At 38.4% G+C, this 27,204-nt stretch overlaps 1 protein-coding gene across 4 annotated transcripts in view; it reads right to left on the reverse strand.

Moving 5' to 3' along the window:
* Window positions 1-27,204, reverse strand: part of RUBCNL (rubicon like autophagy enhancer) — a 103,898-nt gene that overhangs the window by 21,099 nt on the left and 55,595 nt on the right. For all 4 annotated transcript variants that reach the window (XM_053708011.1, XM_053708010.1, XM_053708009.1 and 1 more), the window contains 8 exons: window positions 21,077-21,187; window positions 19,991-20,054; window positions 19,776-19,899; window positions 19,484-19,623; window positions 18,597-18,661; window positions 15,406-15,644; window positions 14,651-14,712; window positions 1,290-1,443 (listed from right to left, as the gene is read on the reverse strand). In XM_053708011.1, coding sequence (XP_053563986.1) covers window positions 1,290-1,443; window positions 14,651-14,712; window positions 15,406-15,644; window positions 18,597-18,661; window positions 19,484-19,623; window positions 19,776-19,899; window positions 19,991-20,054; window positions 21,077-21,187 — 959 coding nt within the window. The remainder of the gene's footprint in view (window positions 1-1,289; window positions 1,444-14,650; window positions 14,713-15,405; window positions 15,645-18,596; window positions 18,662-19,483; window positions 19,624-19,775; window positions 19,900-19,990; window positions 20,055-21,076; window positions 21,188-27,204) is intronic.

Consider the following 27,204-nt stretch of genomic DNA (forward strand, 5'->3'; position numbering starts at 1 on the left):
TCATATGCAAAAGAAAGGGGAGGGGGGGGGGGGTGTCTTATTTCCCACTTGCAGTGGGCTTTCCAGCTACCTTTTCAACAGAGCTAAACTAAAAGGTTCTAAGTAAGTTTTTAAACATTTTTAGACTGGATTTTTATATCAGTATCTGTGCATCTTATTCTTTATAGTAGTGTATTACATGCAGTTATATGAAAATGAGTGTATACTGTCCCTTTAAGATTTATATGGGCGAGGAAACTGAACTCTTACTTGGAAACAACCATAGCAACAGGAATGAGACTATCATAAATAGGGCCTATGCCACTGTCCCGGCCCCACACCACAGTAAATAAAGAAGTAGGCTTTAAATAAATACCATCTCTGCATCTTTAACTGTATCAGTTAAATATACCATATAATGAAGAGGGGAAAAGAAAAAATGCACAGGGGCCCCTTCATTGCTAATAATCTATGAAGTATCATACTAATAAAGCCTCTTTTAGGGTGTTAAAAAGGTGAGATTACCTCAATATGATGGTTCTCAGATTATTAAGAAATAGAGAAAAATAGGTTACACCTAAACATTAATCCTGTAGCTATAATCCAGTTAGCGATTTCAAACCTATACATTCAGCAAAGTTAGTCCTAGAGGAGTATCACCAATATAAAAAAACAAAAAACCTTAAATGTCCTATAGAATAGTATATCACAATGTGTACATTAAAGTTCTTGGGGAATCACCCCAAACTCAAGAAAATAAACAGTTATAATGAAAAGTTAGCCAACATGACATAAGTACTGGGCAGTAGTAGATAAGCCCACACCCACTTTATAAAGCTCATGTAAACTGAAGCAGGGATAAAGTGTGAAATAAGTGAGCAGTTGCACAAATCATCACTAAACCAGTTTATGGTGACTTATGCAATTAATTTGTACCCTGGATAGCTTATACAATATATAAATAACAGAAAATGTTAGAATTATTGCACTGTACCCACCCAGCTACTTCATAATACTACACAGCTGGTAATGATTTTTATTATGAAGAATACTGGCAATGCGGATATAGAGTACAATCATTTCAAAGTAACAAAAATTAGAAGCCATATGAAGGATCAGCTTCTCAATCTGTGAAGCACTATAGCTTTGTGATCAAGCTAAAGGCATTAATTATTTCGTTATTCCTACGGTAAAATGGGGTTTGTAAATACGGTTTAAATGTCCGTTTAAAACTAAATCTTTAGTAAATAAAGAAGCATAAAGGTTTTCAGTTCTGTAAAGGAATAAATAAAATCTGTCATGTCTCATACCTCACATTTATCCACATGGGCTGTAGATGTGTTCAAAAGCTCACGGAGAGCCGGCAAGAGCATATTTTGTTTAATCCCAACAAGTTCACTCAAGGTGAAGTGATGCAACTCTTCTGTCAAGTGTGATGGAACTTTTTCAAAGTCTTTAAGCACGCTATGGGTTAAAAAAAAAAAAAGTAATAAATTAGCATGGTAATATATATTTTAGCAGTTGGGGTGTGCTTGATAGTATAAGTTATTAAATCTAGGTGTTTCTTTTGCCTTTGTGCTTAAAAATATGCAACAGATTTTCAAAGTAAAAAAAATAGATTGCATGCGCATATATATATATATATATATATATATATATATATATATATATATATATATATATATATATACACACACACTTAATAATTTTATATTACAATCTCAAAGTGTTTTATGTCCCTTTAAAACCAAAGAAATCTGATTATAGAATTTGTGTTAATATACAAAATGGATGAACACATTTCAAATCAAAGTAACTAATTTTCTAGATCTAGAAATACAGTAACTTACAAGACTTCAGCACTCTTCATTAAAAGAAGAATGAAACCGTCTCATTTTGTTTAGAAACCAGGGGAGTTAAAATCAGTTGAGGTAATCAACAAATCTAGGGGGGTCACTGCACTCACAGCCCACCTTTGAATTCTTCCAACTTGTACTATGTAAGGGGGGGGGGGGAAGTAAAAATTGTATATTCTTGAATAAGCACCAGCTGATTACATTATTTAAAGGAACAGAGTATGGTTACATTTTCTCCCTCTGATCCATTTTACCTGCTATGGAGTATTAAATTGTTGCTCCTTTACCTTTGTTTTGGCATTTAAAGTAGAGTTTGCCTGTGGTTTTTCCCTACCTATATACTGAAAAGTTCAATAATAAAATATTGGCTATAAACAGCTATGTAAACATAAGCAGCAAAAAAAAAAAAGTTAATTTTTAGTTCTCCCTAAGAATTGGGCTTTGGTATAGACAGAGATAAGAAAGCATATGTGCGACTACAAAAAAAAATAAGATAAAGTCTTATTTCCCTGCAAGCCCAGCCTATTTTAATGAGTTGTGGTTTCAAAGAACAAAATGGCTAATTTGTATAAAAAAAATAAACCTAAATGATCAATCTCATACATTTTACACACCACTCAATAGATCAAGTCATTGGAAACACATTGAGAACCCAGCTTTACAGTACACTGTCCCTTTCAAGGGACAAGAGCAAAAGAGGTACAAGAAGCGCAAACAAGCTGGAGTATTTTATTACAAACAGGTATTTAAAATAAACATAGTAACTTACACTTAGATAAGTGTAAGTTACTATGTTTATTTTAAATACCGGTTTGTAATAAAATACTCAAGCTTGTTTGCGCTTCTTGTACCTCTTTTGCTCTAGTTTCTACGCGACTCTGGTGATCACAGGAATCATCACCAAAGAGAAGCTGCATCATTTTGGGTACAACCTAGGTCTATCCCAAACATTGGACATTATTTCTATCTCATACGGGACTATCATTTTGGAATCTAGGTTTGCATGGTTTTTGCTAAATTCTTTTATTTCTAACTTTATTGGCATATTATTGTAGTGTATTATTTTGTGTGCATTTTTTATCTGTATTCCCATACCTTACCTGTGACGTTTATATTTAGTTACAAATATTTTCTCTATATATACAAAGATTGGTTTATATACAGAGGGGAGCTCTTGTGTGTTTTGAAGATCTTGCTTGATTAGCGCTGATATTTTATTCTCTGCCCTTTCAAGGGACAGTCTAGTACAAAATAAACTTTCATGATTCAGATAGGGCATGTCATTTTAAACAACTTTCCAATTTACTTTTATCACCAATTTTGCTTTGTTCTCTTGGTATTCTTAGTTTAAGCTAAACCTAAGGAGGTTCATATGCTAATTTCTAAGCCCTTGGAGGTCACCTCCTATATGAATGCATTTTGACAATTTTTGACCACTAGAGGGTGTTAGTTCATTTGTCATATATATATAATGTGCTCATGCACGTGGAGTTACCTAGGAGCCAGCACTGATTGGCTAAAATGCAAATCCCTTTAACACAGACTCTCTTATGGCGACATGGTCGTCTATATGAATGCCCTAAACACCTGATATTGATACTATTAGTATGGTCACTCTAGTTCTTCTACTAGCGTTTCTGCAAGTGCTCTTGTTAGGGTCTTTTTGACAGGATTATGAAAGGTATTCCTTCAAATGAACTTGTGCTTGAATTGTTTTACGGAGTTCTAAAGAAAAAAAAAGAACAAAAAAAAAAAAAACAACTTTCAAAGCTCCAAAATGCAACTAAAATTAAATCCGTCCAATGGGCCATACTACACACAAGAAATTTTTGGCAACTAAATAAACCATTGTTATCCAAAGCTAAAGTGGCCACAACATCATAAGACCAGTATATCAAGCTAAAAGCATCTGCATCCTCAATATAAGCCCAGACAAAACCATCCTATCCCAGTCAAAAGATTACTAGCAAAGTGTGGTCTTCATGTGAGAGTATTTGTCTTCAAACCACTTTTTCATCTAAAACTATTATGGACAGTAAAACAAAAAAACAAAAAATATGCTTACCAGATAAATTCCTTTCCTTCCTGGCAGGGAGAGTCCACGTCTTCATTCCTTACTGTTGGGAAATACAACACCTGGCCACCAGGAGGCGGCAAAGACACCCCAGCCAAAGGCTTAAATATCCCTCCCACTTCCCCTATCCCCCAGTCATTCTGCCGAGGGAACAAGGAAAAGTAGGAGAAACATCAGGGTATAAAAAATGCCACCAGAAATATAAAAAGGGAGCCGCCCATCAGAAAAATAAATTATGTTTTCCTTCCATAAGGGAGAGTCCACGACTTTATTCCTTACTGTTGGGAAAACTATACCCAAGCTCCAGAAGACATAATGAATAACTACAGGAAACAGAAAAAAAAAAAAAAAAAAAGGAGGCGGACCCTTTTCTTAGGGCACCACAGCCTGCAAAACTTTTCTCCCGAAAGCTGCTTCAGCCAAAGCAAAAACATCAAACTTGTTAAATTGGAAAAAAAACATAATTTATGCTTACCTGATAAATTTATTTCTCTTGTAGTGTATCCAGTCCACGGATCATCCATTACTTATGGGATATTCTCCTTCCCAACAGGAAGTTGCAAGAGGATCACCCACAGCAGAGCTGCTATATAGCTCCTCCCCTTACTGCCATATCTAGTCATTCGACCGAAACAAGACGAGAAAGGAGAAAACATAGGGTGCAGTGGTGACTGTAGTTTAATTAAAATTTAGACCTGCCTTAAAAGGACAGGGCGGGCCGTAGACTGGATACACTACAAGAGAAATAAATTTATCAGGTAAGCATAAATTATGTTTTCTCTTGTTAAGTGTATCCAGTCCACGGATCATCCATTACTTATGGTATACCAATACCAAAGCTAAAGTACACGGATGATGGGAGGGACAAGGCAGGATTAAACGGAAGGAACCACTGCCTGAAGAACCTTTCTCCCAAAAAAAGCCTCCGAAGAAGCAAAAGTATCAAATTTGTAAAATTTTGAAAAGGTGTGAAGCGAAGACCAAGTCGCAGCCTTGCAAATCTGTTCAACAGAGGCCTCATTTTTAAAGGCCCAGGTGGAAGCCACAGCTCTAGTAGAATGAGCTGTAATCCTTTCAGGGGGCTGCTGTCCAGCAGTCTCATAGGCTAAGCGAATTATGCTCCGAAGCCAAAAGGAAAGAGGTTGCCGAAGCTTTTTGACCTCTCCTCTGTCAAGAGTAAACGACAAACAGGGAAGATGTTTGGCGAAAATCTTTAGTAGCTTGTAAGTAAAACTTCAAGGCACGGACTACGTCCAGATTATGTAAGAGACGTTCCTTCTTTGAAGAAGGATTAGGACACAATGATGGAACAACAATCTCTTGATTGATATTCTTGTTAGAAACCACCTTAGGTAAAAACCCAGGTTTGGTACGCAGAACTACCTTATCTGCATGAAAAATCAGATAAGGAGAATCACATTGTAAGGCAGATAGCTCAGAGACTCTTCGAGCCGAGGAAATAGCCATCAAAAACAGAACTTTCCAAGATAAAAGTTTAATATCAATGGAATGAAGGGGTTCAAACGCAACTCCTTGAAGAACTTTAAGAACCAAGTTTAAGCTCCACGGGGGAGCAACAGTTTTAAACACAGGCTTAATTCTAACCAAAGCCTGACAAAATGCCTGGACGTCTGGAACCTCTGCCAGACGCTTGTGCAAAAGAATAGACAGAGCAGAAATCTGTCCCTTTAAAGAACTAGCTGATAATCCTTTGTCCAAACCCTCTTGGAGAAAGGACAATATCCTAGGAATCCTAACCTTACTCCATGAGTAATTCTTGGATTCACACCAATAAAGGTATTTACGCCATATCTTATGGTAGATTTTCCTGGTGACAGGCTTTCGTGCCTGTATTAAGGTATCAATGACTGACTCTGAGAAGCCGCGCCTTGATAGGATCAAGCATTCAATCTCCATGCAGTCAGTCTCAGAGAAATTAGATTTGGATGATTGAAAGGACCTTGTATTAGAAGGTCTTGTCTCAGAGGCAGAGTCCATGGTGGAAAGGATGACATGTCCACTAGGTCTGCATACCAGGTCCTGCATGGCCACGCAGGCGCTATCAATATCACCGATGCTCTCTCCTGCTTGATTTTGGCAATCAGTCGAGGGAGCAGAGGAAACTGTGGAAACACATAAGCCAGGTTGAAGAACCAAGGAACTGCTAGAGCATCTATCAGCGTCGCTCCCGGGTCCCTGGACCTGGATCCGTAACAAGGAAGCTTGGCGTTCTGGCGAGACGCCATGAGATCCAGTTCTGGTTTGCCCCAACGATGGATCAGTTGAGCAAACACCTCCGGATGGAGTTCCCACTCCCCCGGATGAAAAGTCTTACGACTTAGAAAATCCGCCTCCCAGTTCTCTACGCCCGGGATGTGGATCGCTGACAGGTGGCAAGAGTGAGACTCTGCCCAGCGAATTATCTTTGAGACGTCTAACATCGCTAGGGAACTCCTGGTTCCCCCTTGATGGTTGATGTAAGCCACAGTCGTGATGTTGTCCGACTGAAATCTGATGAACCTCAGGGTTGCTAACTGAGGCCAAGCTAGAAGAGCATTGAATATTGCTCTTAACTCCAGAATATTTATTGGGAGGAGTTTCTCCTCCTGAGTCCACGATCCCTGAGCCTTTAGGGAGTTCCAGACTGCGCCCCAACCTAGAAGGCTGGCATCTGTTGTTACAATCGTCCAATCTGGCCTGCGAAAGGTCATACCCTTGGACAGATGGACCCGAGATAGCCACCAGAGAAGAGAATCTCTGGTCTCTTGAACTAGATTTAGTAGAGGGGACAAATCTGAGTAATCCCCATTCCACTGACATAGCATGCATAATTGCAGCGGTCTGAGATGCAGGCGCGCAAATGGCACTATGTCCATTGCCGCTACCATTAAGCTGATTACTTCCATGCACTGAGCCACTGACGGACGTGGAATGGAATGAAGGACACGGCAAGCATTTAGAAGTTTTGATAACCTGGACTCAGTCAGGTAAATTTTCATCTCTACAGAATCTATAAGAGTCCCTAGGAAGGTGACTCTTGTGAGTGGGGATAGAGAACTCTTTTCCACTTTCACTTTCCACCCATGCGACCTCAGAAATGCCAGAACTCTGTATGGGACTTGGCAATTTGAAAGCTTGACGCCTGTATCAGGATGTCGTCTAGATACGGAGCCACCGCTATGCCTCGTGGTCTTAGAACTGCCAGAAGTGAGCCCAGAACCTTTGTAAAAATTCTCGGGGCTTTGGCCAACCCGAAGGGAAGAGCTACAAATTGGTAATGCCTGTCTAGAAAGGCAAACCTTAGGAACCGATGATGATCTTTGTGAATCGGTATGTGAAGGTAGGCATCCTTTAAGTCCACTGTGGTCATGTACTGACCCTCTTGGATCATGGGTAGGATGGTCCGAATAGTTTCCATTTTGAATGATGGAACTCTGAGGAATTTGTTTAAGATCTTTAGATCCAAGATTGGTCTGAAGGTTCCCTCTTTCTTGGGAACCACAAACAGATTTGAATAAAACCCCTGTCCCTGTTCCGTCCGCGGAACTGGATGGATCACTCCCATTACTAGGAGGTCTTGCACACAGCTTAGGAATGCCTCTTTATCTGGTTTGCTGATAACCTTGAAAGATGAAATCTCCCTTGTGGAGGAGAAGCTTTGAAGTCCAGAAGATATCCCTGAGATATGATCTCCAATGCCCAGGGATCCTGAACATCTCTTGCCCACGCCTGGGCGAAGAGAGAAAGTCTGCCCCCCACTAAATCCGTTTCCGGATAGGGGGCCGTTCCTTCATGCTGTCTTGGGGGCAGCAGCAGGCTTTCTGGCCTGCTTGCCCTTGTTCCAGGACTGGTTAGGTTTCCAGGCCTGTCTGGAATGAGCAACAGTTCCCTCTTGTTTTGAAGCGGAGGAAGTTGATGCTGCTCCTGCCTTGAAATTTCAAAAGGCACGAAAATTAGACTGTTTAGCCTTTGATTTGGCCCTGTCCTGAGGAAGGGTATGACCCTTACCTCCAGTAATGTCAGCAATAATTTCCTTCAAGCCAGGCCCGAATAAGGTCTGCCCCTTGAAAGGAATGTTGAGTAATTTAGACTTTGAAGTCACGTCAGCTGACCAGGATTTAAGCCATAGCGCCCTACGCGCCTGGATGGCGAATCCGGAATTCTTAGCCGTTAGTTTAGTCAAATGAACAATGGCATCAGAAACAAATGAGTTAGCTAGCTTAAGCGTTTTAAGCTTGTCAATAATTTCCTCCAATGGAGCTGTATGGATGGCCTCTTCCAGGGCCTCAAACCAGAATGCCGCCGCAGCAGTGACAGGCGCAATGCATGCAAGGGGCTGCAAAATAAAACCTTGTTGAATAAACATTTTCTTAAGGTAACCCTCCAATTTTTTATCCATTGGATCTGAAAAAGCACAACTGTCCTCAACCGGGATAGTGGTACGCTTTGCTAAAGTAGAAACTGCTCCCTCCACCTTAGGGACCGTCTGCCATAAGTCCCGTGTAGTGGCATCTATTGGAAACATTTTTCTAAATATAGGAGGTGGGGAAAAGGGCACACCGGGTCTATCCCACTCCTTGCTAATAATTTCTGTAAGCCTTTTAGGTATAGGAAAAACGTCAGTACACACCGGCACCGCATAGTATCTATCCAGCCTACACAATTTCTCTGGAATTGCAACTGTGTTACAGTCATTCAGAGCAGCTAATACCTCCCCAAGCAATACACGGAGGTTCTCAAGCTTAAATTTAAAATTAGAAATCTCTGAATCAGGTTTCCCCGAGTCAGAGATGTCACCCACAGAATGAAGCTCTCCGTCCTCATGTTCTGCATACTGTGACGCAGTATCAGACATGGCTCTTACAGCATTTGCACGCTCTGTATCTCTCCTAACCCCAGAGCTATCACGCTTGCCTCTTAATTCAGGCAATCTAGATAATACCTCTGACAGGGTATTATTCATGATTGCAGCTATGTCCTGCAAGGTAATCGCTATGGGCGTCCCTGATGTAATTGGCGCCATATTAGCGTGCGTCCCCTGAGCGGGAGGCGAAGGGTCTGACACGTGGGGAGAGTTAGTCGGCGTAACTTCCCCCTCGACAGAACCCTCTGGTGATAATTCTTTTATAGATAAAGACTGATCTTTACTGTTTAAGGTGAAATCAATACATTTAGTACACATTCTCCTATGGGGCTCCACCATGGCTTTCAAACATAATGAACAAGTAGGTTCCTCTGTATCAGACATGTTTAAACAGACAAGCAATGAGACTAGCAAGCTTGGAAAACACTTAAAACAAGTTTACAAGCAATATAAAAAAACGTTACTGCGCCTTTAAGAAACACAAATTGTCCAAATTTGAAATAACAGTGAAAAAAGGCAGTTACACTAACAACATTTTTACAGTGTATGTAACTAGTTTGCAGAGCATTGCACCCACTTGCAAATGGATGATTAACCCCTTAATACCAAAAACGGAATAAAAAAAAAATGACAAAAACGTTTTTTAAACAGTCACAACAACTGCCACAGCTCTACTGTGGCTTTTTACCTCCCTCAATACGACTTTTGAAGCCTTTTGAGCCCTTCAGAGAAGTCCTGGAACATGCAGGAAGAAGCTGGATGTCTGTGTCTGTAATTTTTGCTGCACAAAAAAGCACTAAAATAGGCCCCTCCTACTCATATTACAACAGTAGAAAGCCTCAAGGAACTGTTTCTAGGCAAAATTCAAGCCAGCCATGTGGAAAAAACTAGGCCCCAATAAGTTTTATCACCAAACATATAAAAAACGATTAAACATGCCAGCAAACGTTTTAAAATACACTTTTATAAAAGAGTATGTATCTCTATTAATAAGCCTGATACCAGTCGCTATCACTGCATTTAAGGCTTTACTTACATTACTTCGGTATCAGCAGTATTTTCTAGCAAATTCCATCCCTAGAAAAATATTTTAACTGCACATACCTTATTGTAGGAAAACCTGCACGCTATTCCCCCTCTGAAGTTACCTCACTCCTCAGAATATGTGAGAACAGCAAAGGATCTTAGTTACTTCTGCTAAGATCATAGAAAATGCAGGCAGATTCTTCTTCCAAATACTGCCTGAGATAAACAGTACACTCCGGTACCATTTAAAAATAACAAACTTTTGATTGAAGAAATAAACTAAGTATAAAACACCACAGTCCTCTTACGACCTCCATCTTAGTTGAGAGTTGCAAGAGAATGACTGGATATGGCAGTGAGGGGAGGAGCTATATAGCAGCTCTGCTGTGGGTGATCCTCTTGCAACTTCCTGTTGGGAAGGAGAATATCCCATAAGTAATGGATGATTCGTGGACTGGATACACTTAACAAGAGAAAAGTGTGTAAGGAGGACCAGGTAGCCGCCTTACAAATCTGATCCATTGAGGCTACGTTCTTAAAAGCCCAAGAGGAAGCCACTGCTCTAGTGGAATGAGCCGTTATTCTTTTAGGAGGCTGTTATCCCACTGTCTCATAAGCTAAGCGGGTGACACTCCTCAACCAGAAAGATAAAGAAGTCGTAGTAGCCTTCTGCCCCTTACGCTTCCCCGTATAGACAACAAACAAAAAGGGAAGATGGTCTGAACTCCTTAGTAGCTTGAAGATAAAATTTCAAGGCATGAACCACATCCAGATTGTGAAGAAAATGTTCCTTCGCTGGAGGAGGATTAGGACACAAGGAAGTAACAACAATCTCTTTATTGATGTTGCGATCCGACACTACCTTAGGAAGGAATCCTAATTTAGTACGTAAAACCGCCTTTACCACATGGAAAAAAAGATAAGGGGGGTCACCTTGCAAAGCAGAAATCTCAGCTACTGTTTCCGCACGCAGAGTTTCTAACAAAAAGAGACCCTTCCAGGATAATAATTTAATGTCAACATTATGCATAGGCTCAACACATTTCCAACTGAGAGTCAGGGACTGGGAATCATTTTTTTAAAAGTAGACGAGGGGGAAAAAGAAGATCCAATGCTTACCCATTCGTTACTAATAATGTTCACAATTTTAACCTGGCACAGGAAAAGTCAGAGGGACCTTCCTGTCTTCGTAAACCCTGTCTAATTTAGGGATCTTAGGTTCAGGTAGTGTAGCCTCTGGAACCTCTAGCGTAGACAAAACCTCCTTTAATAAAAAGCGCAGATGCTCAATTTTAAATCTAAAGGAAGGTTCCTCCGCTGTGGGAGGTTTAGACACTGAAGTCTCCGACCCAGAAAGTTCACCCTCTGAAGCTACAGAAGTTAACTCATCCTCGGATAGCGGAGACCTAAGACCTAAATCCGACAAATATTTAGAGGACTCCAGGCCAGAAGAACTATGTTTAACATTCTCATACGCTTGCTAGAGGAAGGTAAATCACTCAGGGCCACAGACACTGCCGATTGGAACTGCACAGTAAAGTCCGCAGGAAAAAAAAAGCCCCCTCCAGATGGTGGATTAGTTGTGCTGTGGGGAACTGCATGTGGAGCGGGTAGCATAGAAAGGGTAGTAATCTCACGGGACATAGAATCCTGAGAGGTAGACGGCTCAGAGGGGCTAATAGCACTAAGAATATTAGCAGGCTCGTCTCCCTTCTTAGACTTTAGAACAGTGTTTAGGCATATGGAACAAAATTGAGCAGGCGGGCAAACCACGGCCTTCTCACAATATAAACAGGAATTATTATTCAAGATAGGAGTGGAACCTTCTAATGTACCAGAGTCCTCCATAGCTTAGTATATACCCGCAAAAAGGACACAAAAGAAAAATGCTTTTATTTTAAAAAACGACACCTTTATACTTGCAAAGGCTGGGGCACTCACCACATCCTAGACACAGACAGCTAACAGTGAAAATGCTCTCCTCAGGAGTAAAGTCTGCAGCAGGATTGTAGAAAATCAAGAGAGACCGCACCCGGTCACGTGGTGCGTAAGACAGCACTTTCCCTGCTATTTAAAAGGGCGCCAAACTATTATGAGCTGCGCAACACTTAAAAAAATGAAAGTGAAACCTGTTTGTTCCAAGCCAAAAACACAGCCTATGAGCCCAAAACAAAAACTCACATTAAGCAGTAGGAAAAAAAACCCACCAAGCTGTCCTAAAGGAGATATTAACCCTTGATCCTATCGAGATATAAAGGTGCCACACTGTGAACCTGTATAGAATTGAAAGTGTATATATAAAAAATGGTCTTACCCTCTAGGATCCTTGCTCTGGAACAGACACAGCCTCAAGTGTGACAGTCTTGCAGCGGCACCCCTGACATGGACTTGAGTGTGTAACAGCAAGCAGTTAAACTCGTCAACACCGATTGCTCAAGAGTTGCTAGCGACAGTCTGGATGGGTTCACAGAAAAACTTTCCCTGCATCTCCAGACTAACTTTCATCAATACTCTCACCGAGAGGTTGACATGACTACTTGAAACTCCAGTCCTTTCTTGAAGTGAACATAACCAATACAGGACTATCCAAATCTTCTGACACTTCTCTGAAACCTCCTATTGTGACGAAAGGCAAAGAATGACTGGGGTATAGGGGAAGTGGGAGGGATATTTAAGCCTTTGGCTGGGGTGTATTTGCCTCCTCCTGGTGGCCAGGTGTTGTATTTCCCAACAGTAAGGAATGAGGTTGTGGACTCTCCCTGCCTTATGGAAGGAAATTAGTCATTACACAGGTGTCATCTGTATAAATCAAAAATGTCATATTGGTGTATGCAATTGGCGAGTTCATGCGAGGCTGACACCACATGGTTTTGAAACCTACAATTAAATATGGTGCAGGGAATACACAGGTGGGAATGCTTTATATATTCTGGTGTTTGCACAAGATCAACTACACTTTGGCCAAAGAGAAGTACCACTTATGTAGAAACATGCCAACCCTTCTGGCTAACAGCTGTGTGGAAGCAGATTACATTTCCAGCAAAGCAATGGCCCTAAACACACATCCAAGTTGTGCCAGGCATTGCTGAATCCAAGGGAGAACAGGAAATGCTCATTTGTATGGCTTTCAATCCACAATCTCTGGACCACAACCCTAGTAAAACATCTTCGGGAACATTTGAAAAGACACTCTCTGGGATTCACTAGAGGAGTGCTGGAATGCAGATTGGCATTTATTCTAGAAGTTTTGTTCAGAACTTTACAGACAGAATTAAAGCAATTTGATGCAAATCAGTAAGTAACAACAAACATTTTTACTTTTATTAGTGGAAATTCTGTATTTTTGTTGGAGAAATGTATATTTTGTTGGGGAAAAATATGTTTTCAGAAGTAAAAAATATTGGACTTTTGGATCCTACTATGACAAAGCTTTATAAAGCTACATACACAGATTTTGAGGTGAAGGATTGCATAAGTGACCCTGCAACCACAAATTGAAGACGCAGGTGGCAAGATAAATAACTGACACTCGCTTGTTTGGGGTGATTGACAGGCCCTGCACGGGGCAGCATTTACCACATGATGCAGCATTGCAAATGGCCACCACTTCAGGCAGACTCTAGTTGAGAATTTCTGCAATCCTGATAAATTTTGTGGTGTGTTTTATGTACAGTGGTGGAAAAAATATCACTATGGCTTACTTAGTCCACTCAATGTGAAAGTTACTCACGAAGGATGAATGGAAATTTACAGGCAGTTATAAATATAATTTATTTCCCTTTGGTATTAGGCATTGGTTTAGTGTTGAGTTTTTAATGGGGAAGATTTCTGATTTTTTTTTGCTTTGGTTAAGATGCCCATGGTTTATGAAAACAATATTAATAGTTATATAGTAGGCACAAACATTCTGTACTTCTTACAGCTTCCTTTGATGAGTCATCTAACAGATAACTTCAAAATGTAAATGATACTAAATGTTTCAAATTAAGGTTAAAAAGGGACACTAAACGCAATTTTTTTCTTTAAGGATTCAGATAGAAAGTTGCTTAAAATTGCATGCTCTAATTTACTCCTATTATCAATTTTTCTTTGTTCTCTTGCCATCTTCATTTAAAAAGCAGGAATGTGATGCATAGGAGCCAGCCCATTTTTGGTTGAGAACCTGGGTTATGCTTGCTTATTGGTGGGTAAATATCAGCCTCCAATAAGCAAGGGCTATCCATGGTGCTGAACCTAAAATAGGCTGGCTGCTAAGATTTACATTAATAATTTTCAAATAAAGATAGCAAGAGAATAATGGAAAATTGATAATAGGAGTAAATTAGAAAGTTGCTTAAAAATTGCATGCTCTATCTGAAACATGAAAGAAAATTTTTTGGTTCAGTGTCCCTATAAAATGGGATAAAAAGTGCAAGACATGGAGTAAAAAGGAGGGAAACACTATTGGAAAAAGGTTACTCCTCATTTCATTATGGAGAAAAAAGGTTCCTTAATACAAGATATGTGTTGAAGGGGGAAAAATAAACCCCATTGCTGAAGTTTTCATGTTACAAACGGAGTGATACCACATATGGACTCTTAAAAGACTTAACTAAAGAGAACATTACTGAAGTAGGCACGCTTATTTTGTTAGATCCCTATGTTGAGATGTATATTGTTACCATAAGGTGAACTGTTTTTGTATCTTCTGTCACTTATGAAGGAGGAGAGGAGTTAATAAACTATTTCAACTAAAATGGGATAAAAAAAACAAAAAACAAATTTCTTTCAATAAAAACAAAATTTGCAAGTTTTCTGGAAATAAATTATAAAATTAAGCATTTAATGTCAAATATACATAATGCTCATTACCTCTCAGCAAATCTGCAAGTAGCTAGTAGCCTCTTTATATAAATGAGTTGCTCCTGAAGTTCCTATTTTGAGATAACAAATGTGTTACTATTTACACATACATAAAATGGCTCAAATCTTAGAAAAATTGTGTTTTTTTTCCTTTTACAAATAATTAATATTATTTGTATGTGAAAAACGAACAAATCATGCCAATAACTTTTCCCCCTACTTTACAGAATATATATAAAAAAAATAAAAAAAAAGCCATAAAAACATACAAAAAGCTACATACAACAGAGCCCAGTTTCCTCCTGAAAAGTTTAAGGGACATTGTAGTACAAAATCTACATGATCTAATTTGTGCAGTTTTAGTACTACTGACTCACAACTGACGCAGCAGTTGCCTGACCCGGTCCACACGGTATCAGTAGTTCTCTGTAGTTCTCTGTGGCTCCCGTGCGCTACTTTAACCACAAAGGAGTTAAATACATAGACTTGCAGGGATGGCAGTGATAAAATAGTGTGCTAATGAATAAGAGCAAGCCAGGTTTGCACTACAATATCCTTTAACGAGTCTAAGTGCATGCTAATGTCCTAAGCAAACAGCCCATTATGCACAAATATGAAATAGTTACTAGTTCCAGCAGACACTTATGGAATGTACATGTAAATCATATAACCTAATTATAGATTTCTGCAGTTCAATTAGAACCAACTACTTCTAGAGTAAAACAAAATCAAATGCTCATTTCTAGCAAAAACGTAACATTTACCTTGACTCGATTTAGATCTCTCGCTTTTTTATACAATTCCGAGTTCTCAGATTTCACGTTGAACTTGTGGCTTTGCCATATACTGTCCAAGAGAGTTTTAGCAAAGTTGCTGACGTAGTATTTGCTAAAGTTCCACTTGAGTATAATCCGAGCAGGGATGGAACTTTCTGCATAGCTGTGACAGCAATCACAGAAATACTTTCCAAAATAATCACAGTAACGCAATCTACTGGTATATCCTAGCAAGTAAAATACAAATCAAAATTCATATTAGAACAGATTATGCTTTTTGGCTTTAGAAAATGAAGCACAATTATTGAATCTGCTTTCAGAAATTAAATACCATAACATGCACTTGACAAATTAAAATTTTGTAGGAATCTTTGTTCCTAGAGAGAGTATGTATGTATGTATGTATGTATGTATGTATGTATGTATGTATGTATGTATGTATGTATGTATGTATATATATATATATATATATATATATTGTTGTAGCTTTGAAATCTGAAAATTATTTTTTCTTACTAGTGTAAATGATTTACATATTGTATTGTCACAAAACCTTCCAAATCTTACTCAGTCTTTTTTTGCATTAGGAATGAAAATACAGCTTAAATCATCAATATTAAACTTATAAGAAGTCAAATGCACGATTAACCTTTGAACGTAAATGAGAAAAGCATATGCCCTGATATCCTGCAATATGGCAGTAATAGGTGGCCTGCACAGTGCCCGATATTACTAGAGACCTCTAACAGAGGCAACCCGTCCCATGAGGAAAGGGTAGGTTTACTTTTAAAGATTACATAGTGTGGCAATTTTATTCTAGAATATAGAATTATTATTTTTTTTTTTACTTCTGTCCCTTAAGATTTTCTTTATCCGTTAAATAAAAGGTTTAAAAGTTTTTTTTTTTAGAAACATTGCTATTGGGACTTGAGAATGGGGTCTTTGAGTGCAACATGGAAATAAGTATAATTATGGACTTGAAATAAGTAAATGTGCTGCGCCTTTAAAGAATCCAGATGATGTGGTCTTGACCTCCCTGGTTCAGAGTCTGAGGGCCCGATGATCTCATACTCTCCACTCTGGCGAGATTATCTAAGAAGTCTCGTCAGTACTGTGAGGGCCACAAAAAAATAATTAAAAAAATATATATGTTTTACATTGAGAGCGTTTTCTCTAGGGATGTAGGATTCTGGATGTGAAGGAGAGGCACATACATTACAATATAATGCTTTAAAAAAAGCCCCCAAAGATTTGTCATGATTTCTCACCATGCCGGCGAGTTTTTGATCACCGGGCTCAACTCATAAGAGGTAATATTTGTAATCATCATGTAAATACTCTAGTTTTCACAAGAACGGGGATGCAAAATACATTAAACTTTGTAAATAATGTTGTCCCTTTGCTTTTCTCAAAGTTACTGAGCAGAATATATCAATCAAAAATCAATGATAACAGGCACATTTTTGTAAATATTTTATTATAACTTTTCATGTGACAACACTGAAGAAATGACACTTTGCTACAATGTAAAAGTAGTGAGTGTACAGCCTGTATAACAGTGTAAATTTGCTGTCCCCTCAAAATAACTCACACAACTATTAATGTCTAAACCGTTGGCAACAAAAGTGAGTACACCCCTAAGTGGAAATGTTCATATTGGGCCCAAAGTGTCAATATTTTGTGCGTCCACCATTATTTTCCAGCACTGCCTTAAACCTCTTGGGCATGGAGTTCACCAGAGCTTTACAGGTTGCCACTGGAGTCCTCTTCCACTCCTCCATGACAACATCACAGAGCTGGTGTATGTTCGAGACCTTGCGCTCCCCCACATTCCATTTGAGGATGCCCCACAGATGCTCAATAGGGTTTAGGTCTGAAGACATGCTTGGCCAGTCCATCACCATTACCCTCAGCTTCTTTAGCAAGGCAGTGGTCGTCTTGGAGGTGTGTTTGGGATCGTTATGGAATACTGCCCTGCGGTCCAGTCTCTGAAGGGAGGGATCATGCTCTGCTTCAGTATGTCACAGTACATGTTGGCATTCATGGTTTCCTCAATGAACTGTAGCTCCCCAGTGCTGGAAGCACTCATGCAGGCTCCAACCATGACACTCCCACCGCCATGCTTGTACTCCTCACCTGGTTGCCGCCACACGCGCTTGACACCATCTGAACCAAATAAGTTTTAGTCTCATCTGACCACAGGACATAGTTCCAGTAATCAATGTCCTTAGTCTGCTTGTCTTCAGCAAAACTGTTTGCGGGCTTTCTTGTGCATCATCGTTAGAAGAGGCTTCCTTCTGGTACGACAGCCATGCAGACCAATTTAAAGCAATGTGCAGCGTATGGTCTGAGCACTAACAGGCTGACCCCCCACCCCTTCAACCTCTGCAGCAATGCTGGCAGCACTCATACGTCTATTTACCAAAGACAATCTCTGAATAGGACGCTGAGCATGTGCACTCAACTTCTTTGGTCGACCATGGCGAGGCCTGTTCTGAGTGGAACCTGTCCTGTGAAACCACTGTATGGTCTTGCCCACCGTGCTGCAGCTCAGCGTCAGGGTCTTGGCAATCTTCTTATAGCCTAGGCCATCTTTATGTAGAGCAATAATTCTTTTTTTCAGATCCTCAGAGAGTTATTTGCCATGAGGTGCCATGTTAAACTTCCTGTGACCAGTATGAGAGAGTGCGAGAGCGATAACACCAAATTTAACACACCTGCTCCCCATTCACACCTTAGACATTGTAACACTAACAAGTCACATGACACTGGGGAGGGAAAATGGCTAATTGGGCCCAATTTGGACATTTCCACTTAGGGGTGTACTCACGTTGTTCGATAGTGTGTGTATATATATATATATATATATATATATATATATATATATATATATATATATATATATATATATATATATATACATACACACACACACACACATTATATATATATATATATATATATATATATATATATATACACACACATATATATATATATATATATATATATACACATATACACACATATACACACATATACATATACACATACATACTAAGTACATGACCGTTGTGAATCAGGTATTTCTGTAAATGTGAAGCGCCTCATCCTGGTGTATCATGTTACTGTACCCTTAGAGAGAATATTTACAGATAATACAGACACCTTTTACTTACTTGGCTCTACTTGGGTACCGCAGCCAGCACAAACATAATGCTGCGCAGCTATAACAGCATCTCTCCTGAAAAACAAGGATTTAGTAGTTTATTCTTCTGGGTTTTTTTTTTTAAATTATAGTGATTTATTTAAGTGTAAAACATGAAATATTCCAACTATCATTTGATGGTTACATAATATACTGTACTAATACTGATAGATGTTTTATGCTCATTTTAAGACTTAAATAAGCACATAGCACTTTACAAAACAATCTCAGAAACATCAGCAAACGTATAGGTTTTATTACATCTGCTGGTGGAGTTAAAGGGTTGTGAAAATGACAAACGTTTAGGTTTCAGATAGAGCACGTGATTAAGAGACGTTTCAGTTAATTTCCATTCTATTCTATTTCACTTCATTCTTTTAGTATAAATTTGTTGAAAATCATATCTACAGTAAGTAGGCTCAAAATCAGCAGTGCACTACAGAGAGCAAGTCACACATATGACTTGTTATTGGCTCACCATCAGCTAATTTATCTAATGATTATCAACAGAAATAAACTGATGATTGAAGTCTATAAGGATTTTTGTAGATAAAATAATTTGATGTTTTTTTTCTAAAGAATTCTGATTGGCCCCATGGTTATATGCAACAATAACAGGCTCTAAAACCTTAGCACATTGTTGTTACTCACATTATGTGAGAATTCATTATGTGCATCAATTAATAGCAAAGGATACAACATACATATATCCTGCTCAGCCTATGTATATTTGTAAACAAAGTGTGCGCTCCCGTTGTGCAATATATTTTGATAACGTTTGTATGTGTATTGACTAAATTGGTGACACTAAAGCTTTGTTACATTGTAGCAGTTTCGAGATAGAAGACGTTCACTTACTTGAGGGGATGGTGTAAGGTGCTTATAACCTGGAATCGAAGCGGAGACCAGTCTGAAGCTTCTTTCATTTTGAACTTTTTTATTTCATTCAATAAACACAAACTTGACTCAAATTCCTCTGGAATGGCATTTTTAATTATCTTAAAAAATAAAAATATATATCTATTAAAAAGGTTTACATTAACTCATCGCTTTTATTTTAATATCAGCATTGGATATTCTGCACCAGTCTTCATATAATAAGACTATATAGTGAGAGTTAGGCAACTATTGCTTGTATGGCTATACATACTTGCTCAATACTTATGCTTGGCCAGGTGGAAATCGGAACGTCAGTCTGGAGCCATTGTGTTCTGAAAGCTTTGTAAAGCTTTTTGGCAATTTGTTCAGCTGAGTTTGAGGCCTGTGTGAGAGTCCTAAAAATGTACAGATATATTTAGTAAGTTACGTGCACCCATCTACAACTCATGGAAAGCTTTCATTGTATCATTCATTTCACAAATGTACCTTTCATGCATTTTGCAGGATTGAGGTGTGTTAGAGTTGTTAATCCTTTCATAATCTTCTAGTTCTGTGTGAATATGAAAAAATATGAAATGCATTGATAACGGTTTCTCCTCCACACCAAATCACTTGCCCCTATCTTCTTAATGGCAGGCTAAAGTCAAAACTAAAAACTTTAAAGTGATAGTTAACCTTCCCCTTTTTAAAATCAGATCCGGAATGTTAGTGATATTTTAGATGGAGTTATAGTGCAACTTCATTACAATGGATTACTTTTAAAATAGATATTAAATTCAAAGACTGCATGCTCCGCCATCCACTTCAAAAGTATTTTTTTCTGTGAGCTGTTTGAATTGTTGTCCAATCAGCGTTCCAGCTACAACAAAAGTGCAATATGGGGAGAGCGATGATTGGGCAACAATTCAAACGAATGGTTAGCTCACAGAAAAAAATATATATTTAAAATTCAGCATAAGTGCTATTCCAATGTCTTACTCCGCACTTTTTGATGATGCAGTTTTACTACTTTATTTTATGATCCTTTAAACAACTGAGCACTTAGTCTTTTCAGTTGCTATTAAAATGTAATCAGTTACCTAGGAGAACTGGAATACAGTTATATGTTTACATAAAAAAATTAAACAAATTCTTGCAACCTCAAATCTCCCCCGGCAAGCAATTTTTTTTTGTATCAATAACGGACTGCAAGGGCTACAACCAATCATTCGCCATAGTGCCCAAGCCATTATGGTCAGTTACGACATGCTTGTCACCTTCGGGGATGAGGACACTGCAGATGTTCTTCCCAGAGGCAATGAAAAATCAGAAACATACCGCTGTAGCGCCACAGTCCGTTTTAAAAAAAGTGGCAAGATACAGGGTAGTCTGGAGATTGCAAGAACAGGGTCGGTTTCAATAAAAAAAATTTAAAAAAAAAAGTATGAATTAAATGCATATTTTAAAGGCTTCCATGTACTGCAGGCATCCAAAAGGGCATATAAATTAAATAATCCATTAACTTGAACGAATCACTTCAAAGTACCCAAAAGAAGAAGAAAAAAAAAAAAAAAAAAAAAAGGAACACATTACCAATAATAACAAACTCATCAAAATCATCGTCTTCAGATACAGCGGAATCCTTAGAAAGATTTTCTCCCACGATGGGGTCTGTAGGGGAATTTTGCTGCATTGCTGCTAAACCTTACACACACACAAAAAAAAAAAAAAAAAAAAAAAAAATAATCACTTGATATAACTCGGCTCAACATTTTGTATAGAATTCGGAAACGGCAATATAAATTACAAACCTAATGCAGCTACCGTTTTGATGGCATGGACAGATGGGCTTGACCCCTCTCCCACACACAGAAAATGTGTTTATACAATTGTCAAACCGCTGCCTGTGAACAGTATATGCCAGAACAGTGCAGCGATAACCATTTGAGTATGAAGTGTGGGCTCCGAGTGCCTTGCTGGAGCATGGCAAGGTAAGTATGTCAAAGGCAGTGGTGAAGCACTCAATACTTCAGCCAACAGAGCAGAGCTCTCATAAATTAAGTGATAAAAGCAGTGTTCATGGAACAAATGACATTTTTGTATAACCATGTATATTAAAAAGGGACAGCAAAGTCATAATTAGACAGAGAATAAAATATTAAACAACTTTCCAATTGACTTCTATTATTTATTTGTTTCCTTCTCTTGTTATCCTTTGCTGAAAGGTTTATCTAGGTAAGCTAGGTTCTAGCTGCTGATTGGTGGCTGCAAATATATGCCTATTGTCATTGACTCACAATGTGTTCAGTTAGAAACCAGTAGTGCATTGCTGATCCTTCAACAAATGATACCAAGAGAATGAAGCAAAGTCACTGTAAAGTTGTTTAAAATAGTATGTTCTACCTAAATCATGGAAGAAAAAAAAAAAAAGTGGGTTTAATGTCCATTTAACAATAAAAAAACTAGGCTTTCTTGGGTTTTCCGGAAGGGGCGGAGCTTTGATACACCTGCTCCAGGTCGGCGTTCAGGTGAACGCATGAGAGAAAAACTACCCCTAAGCTCACAGCCGCATAGCCCGCAGAAGTTCGCTGCTTGTCTGGGTTGATAATACAGTGGCGATAAAGGGTGCTATCACTCGCACCTGAGCTGGAGAAACCTACATGGCCGTTTATGGCCAGCGGCTATACCGCATCGTACCATTTGTCCTAGGATCGGAAGAAAGATGGCTAGAGACAGGGGGCAATAATCGGTGAGAACTAACATTGCCTGCCAAATATCTTTGTTTGCAAGAGTACCCAGTAATAGTTGTTCCCCTGGTGGAAAACTTACCGCAAGAATTGCAGAGGACGTATTCACTGAATACACATCCCCTAGGTGGGGCGAGTCGAGGACGGAGCGCCAGACGACCCTGAGACAGGTGAAGTGCACGCTCCAGATCCATCACCTGGCTAAAGGTACAAGACGGGGCCCACCGATAACAGTGAGGCTGGTCCGTTGAAGCAAAGAGCTGTTGACGTTTAGAGGCAGTGAGCACATCACCACAGTTGCATGGAAGGTAGGAGCTGCTGACGCCCGGAGGGATCCGAGCCTCATGATCTAACCTGACAGAAAACGCTTAGCTTCAGGAACAATAGCGTTATATCTGGAAGTGGGAACATCCAGGCACAGGTGATATTAGAGTCGTCCCTTGCCAAAACAAACCCATAGTGTCATGTAAAGCTACGCCTGAGCAAAAGGTAACCTGATGGAGAAATAAGGGAAAACGACTGCCCGCTGGAAACAACTTGCTGAGCCTTTTGGAGTGCAAGTATTAACACTGTACTTATTTTTTCCCTTTCTATAAAACGGGATATTCTATTATTGCCTTTTATGAATGTCCGGGGATATAAACGTTAAAAATGTGGTTCAGTACCATGTTTATACACCCACTACCAGCTCCTCTTCTCTCTTAAGGTGGCTTGGAATTGGGATGGCATACACTATACAGGTCTTTCTAAGAAACATGGACATAAGAAGTCTTGATATAGGCTGATAAGATGGTTATGTGTTTGTTTTTATATCTTGCAGCCTCTATTACAACGTCACATACTCTGAACAATACATATATACCAAGTGACTTACATCAAAGTATATGATCTTTTTTATTAAACATGTTTAAAGGGGGCAAGGTTAACATATGCAAGTTGCAGAAATCTCTTGGCAGTGGGATCTTTTTATGATGACAGCAAAGTCGGATGCATTAGTTCCCTAGCCAGTACGAGTTAGCCACCTTGATCTTAGTTGTTTCTTTTCAAATAAGGATAGTTGTTATATGATGTGTCTAAATATATTCAGTTGTTTCACTTCAGGTTATGCATGTTACAAATTATTAATACACTGTTTATTTAGTTTATAGGTAGGTTGTCTGCTTATATAGGCTTTGTGGGTTAGATTAAAAATAAAATACCCCGGTGGAAGATGTAAAGGCCATTTCCCACCACTAGAGGGGAGTCAGAGTTTAGTTACAGCTTGATTTGTACGGCACACTTATGTGATCTTGTAGCCTAAGTCACTTACTCTTATCTCCTCATCTCCTGCCTTGGGAATTGAGATTGGCTACTTGTAAACAGATTTTATAAGCCTGGACTTTGGTCATCATTGGGAACTTCAGATACACTCCTAAGGCATCTGGAATCAACATCTGGTATCTATTATTGTATGTGTTATGCCCTGTTGTGTTATTTCTGCTACTCCATTTATATATTAGCCTGGTTAAATGCTTTATATGAGTATAAGGTTGACTGTAAGCCTGTGTACAAATAATATGCTACTGATCTTATGTAACACTGATAGCTATTATCTCAGACAGTTATTATGTATATTTTACTGTACATTTTAGAGTTGCAAAGGGGATAGATTGCGCAATCGATGTACTGATACCTTAGGGTAACTTACACAAGGTCACAGCTTTCATTTAGTCATTCAAAGAGACTAGATGCTTGCCTCGGCTAAGAGTGAAGACAGACTGATGATGATCTGGAGTTCTGATGTTACATCTTTATTAACTTATAGAACGGTTTATTATGAACAGTTAACACATTCTGCCAAGTTACAGTTATTATAATGTTCCCATTTTGCTGTTGCTATGGTGGGTGCTGGTTTATGCTGACATGGTGGGTGTTAAGCAATCATAGTCCAAAAACAAACAAATATGTGAGCCCCTCTGTCCGCGGCCGGGACGGGGGATTCTCTCTATCACCAATCGTAGCTAACTTCCTTTAACACCCTCCCAGAAGTTATACAATCACAGATTAAATGCATATACTGATGAAGCCCATTGGTACTCCAACAATATAAATTAAAATGTAAATATATTCCTCCAACTAGATACTTCTAATTCCTTATACCATAACACATAGCTGGTTACTTAATATGTTGTTCTGTAACTATTTACAACTTAATATGGAGCTAGGCTTACTTCTAGATATATTAACCCAAATCCAGTACCCTCCAGTTATATAGCCGAATTTATCCATTACATAAGAATAGGTCTACAGGTCAGTCAGACATTTATGTGTGGAAGGATAGCTTAAATAATGTCACCCCATGTACTTGCAATGTCTGAAATAGAGGAAGCAACCTTCTGCTTGATTGCTATGCAAATAGCTTTTTTGTGTGTGCATATATTAATATCCGCTTAGTACCATGTATTGCAGCTTATATCATTGTTCAAATTATGTTCAGAACTTCACTACTTTATTTGCAGGTATAGCGCTGATTCCCATTACGTTTACCATGCTCAAACTGCAAAATATTTCACTCTCATTATCTTTCTGATGTTTAGTTTCTCTGTGTATTCAGTGCTATGTGATATTATAGAGTATAGTATCCCTAGTTAATGTTTACCTGCCAGTTCATACTTTTAATGATTTAAAGTCTATATATATCCATAGTTCTTGAGCTACGGCCCGTATCCCTATCACAGGGACATGAGATGCAAGAAGTTTTAGCTATATGTCTTTCCATATTGCACCCATATACTCGTATGTAGTCCTAGACGGGTTTTGCAGGGATCTAACTAGTACAATAATTCTTATACCTTTATTTTACCATACGCCTGCCATAATGTAGCGGCTAGTAATAATCCCATCCCTTTGCTATTCAATGCTAGAAAGACAGTCATATTAGTTTGCATGTCCCCTAAATAGGACTTATTAGAGCTGGTTTATTATATAGCCATTTTTATAATGTGCTGCCCAATTACAATCTGAATGTACCTACTATCTGTATATTATAGAACATTGGTGTTTAGTGCTCAAAATATTGTCTAGTATTTTAATCTGTTCAATTACATGTTCCTATGTTGCAAGAATTATATACCAGATTTTAGATCATGCCTGGATATGGCTGATGACATTAGTTTATTTTACTCATATTCTATAGTGCTAAGCTCCGCCCCCCCTTTTTGGAGCTTATTTATTAAGCTAAGGGACACAGATCCCATCGAAGACCCCCTAAAAAAAATACATAAGAGTCCTTTATCATAGTTATGGTTGATAAACCTTCCTGTGATATAGATATATGTTTATAGTCTGGAGGACCTAAAAAGGGCCCTATATAATAATCCCTCCCCCCATATTCTATTCACTTATCTTTGTACCACCCTAGCAACAAGGGCTTATATTTGACCCTATATGTTATTGAATTTAATAAGAAGGTACAGATGTGAGGACCTAAAAAGAGGTCCTATATACAATAAACTTTAAAAACTGAGGTTGATTCACAGGTTTATTAACCACTTAGATTACATTACATCTCTTGGAATTGCTTATGGTTATTAGTTTCTTATTGTTTGAAATGTTTGCATGCCTCTTATTTTTGATGTAACGCTCTGTGTATGAACAGTGATGTATACTTTTCTAAACCGCCCCCACTGGCTGGAGGCCTATGTATGTGGTTACTATGTATCACTTTATCTTTCACCTCAATAAAAATATTTAAAAAAAAAAAAAAAAAAAAAAAAAAAATGTGGTTCAGTGACTTTGATACGGGTATTATACATGCCTAAAGAGGAGGACTTAATGCCGCTAAATTATACAACATAAAGGCAAGGTGCCTGGCAGCATTGATGTATATCTGTTGAACATTTAAAGTGGATTAATTTGTCCCAGTAGATATTTGAATTTTGCTAGAAATTGCTCTCTTTTTGGCTGTTTTTTTTTCTTTTCTTTCTTTTTTTGATGGTTGGTTGGGTTGTTTTTTTACTGGTTGGGGAAAAAGCTCTAGCTTTTGCATAATAAGAGGTGAATATGTGTTAACAAATAACACTAGTTTTTGCTTAAATAAGAGTTGAATTTGTGTTAACAAATACTAGCCCCTGCAGAATAAGAGTTGAACCTGTGTTAACAAATAACACTAGCCCTTGTATAATAAGAGTTGAATCTGGGTTAACAAATAACTTTAGCCTTGGTATTATAAGAATTGAATTTGTGTCAACAAATAACACTAGCCTTTGCATAAGAGTTGAATCTGCATTGATAAATAATACTAGTTTTTTGTTTAATAAGAGTTGAATCTGTGTTAACAAATAACACTTGCCTTTGCACTATAAGAGTTGAATTTCTGTCAAAAAATAACATTAGCCCTTGCACAATAAGAGCTGAATCTGCATTGACAAATAATACTAGCTTTTGTTTAGTAAGAGTTGAATAGGTGTTAAATAACACTAGCCCTTGTATAATAAGAGTTGAAACCGGGTTAACAAATAACTCTAGCCCTTGCATTATAAGAGTTGAATTTGTGCCAACAAATAACACTAGCCCTTGTATAATAAGAGTTGAATCTGCATTGACAAATAATACTAGCTTTTGTTTAATAAGAGTTGAATCTGTGTGAACAAATAACACAAGATAGTCTTTGCATTGGTTTCAAATTTTGTTCTAAATAAGAGGGAAAAATAGCAAGTTTGAATCTTGAAATTTTGTATCCAAGGCTTAGTCACTGACATTTAAAGGTTGTAAGCATTGATTTTCTTCTTGTGTAAGTAATTAATCTTGTCTGCATATAATACACACTCCAGCACGTCACGGAAGCACTACTTAATTAGTCGAATATATCACTTTTTTTCCTTTTTCTTCTTTTTTCTTTTCACACACTCACTTCACTTGTTCTTTTTTTCTCTTTCACTCATTTAGTCACTTAGGAAGATTCACTCATTTCACACTCAGTCACTCAATATCCAA

The sequence above is a fragment of the Bombina bombina genome, chromosome 3, assembly GCF_027579735.1.
Source record: "Bombina bombina isolate aBomBom1 chromosome 3, aBomBom1.pri, whole genome shotgun sequence".
Taxonomy (NCBI): domain Eukaryota; kingdom Metazoa; phylum Chordata; class Amphibia; order Anura; family Bombinatoridae; genus Bombina; species Bombina bombina.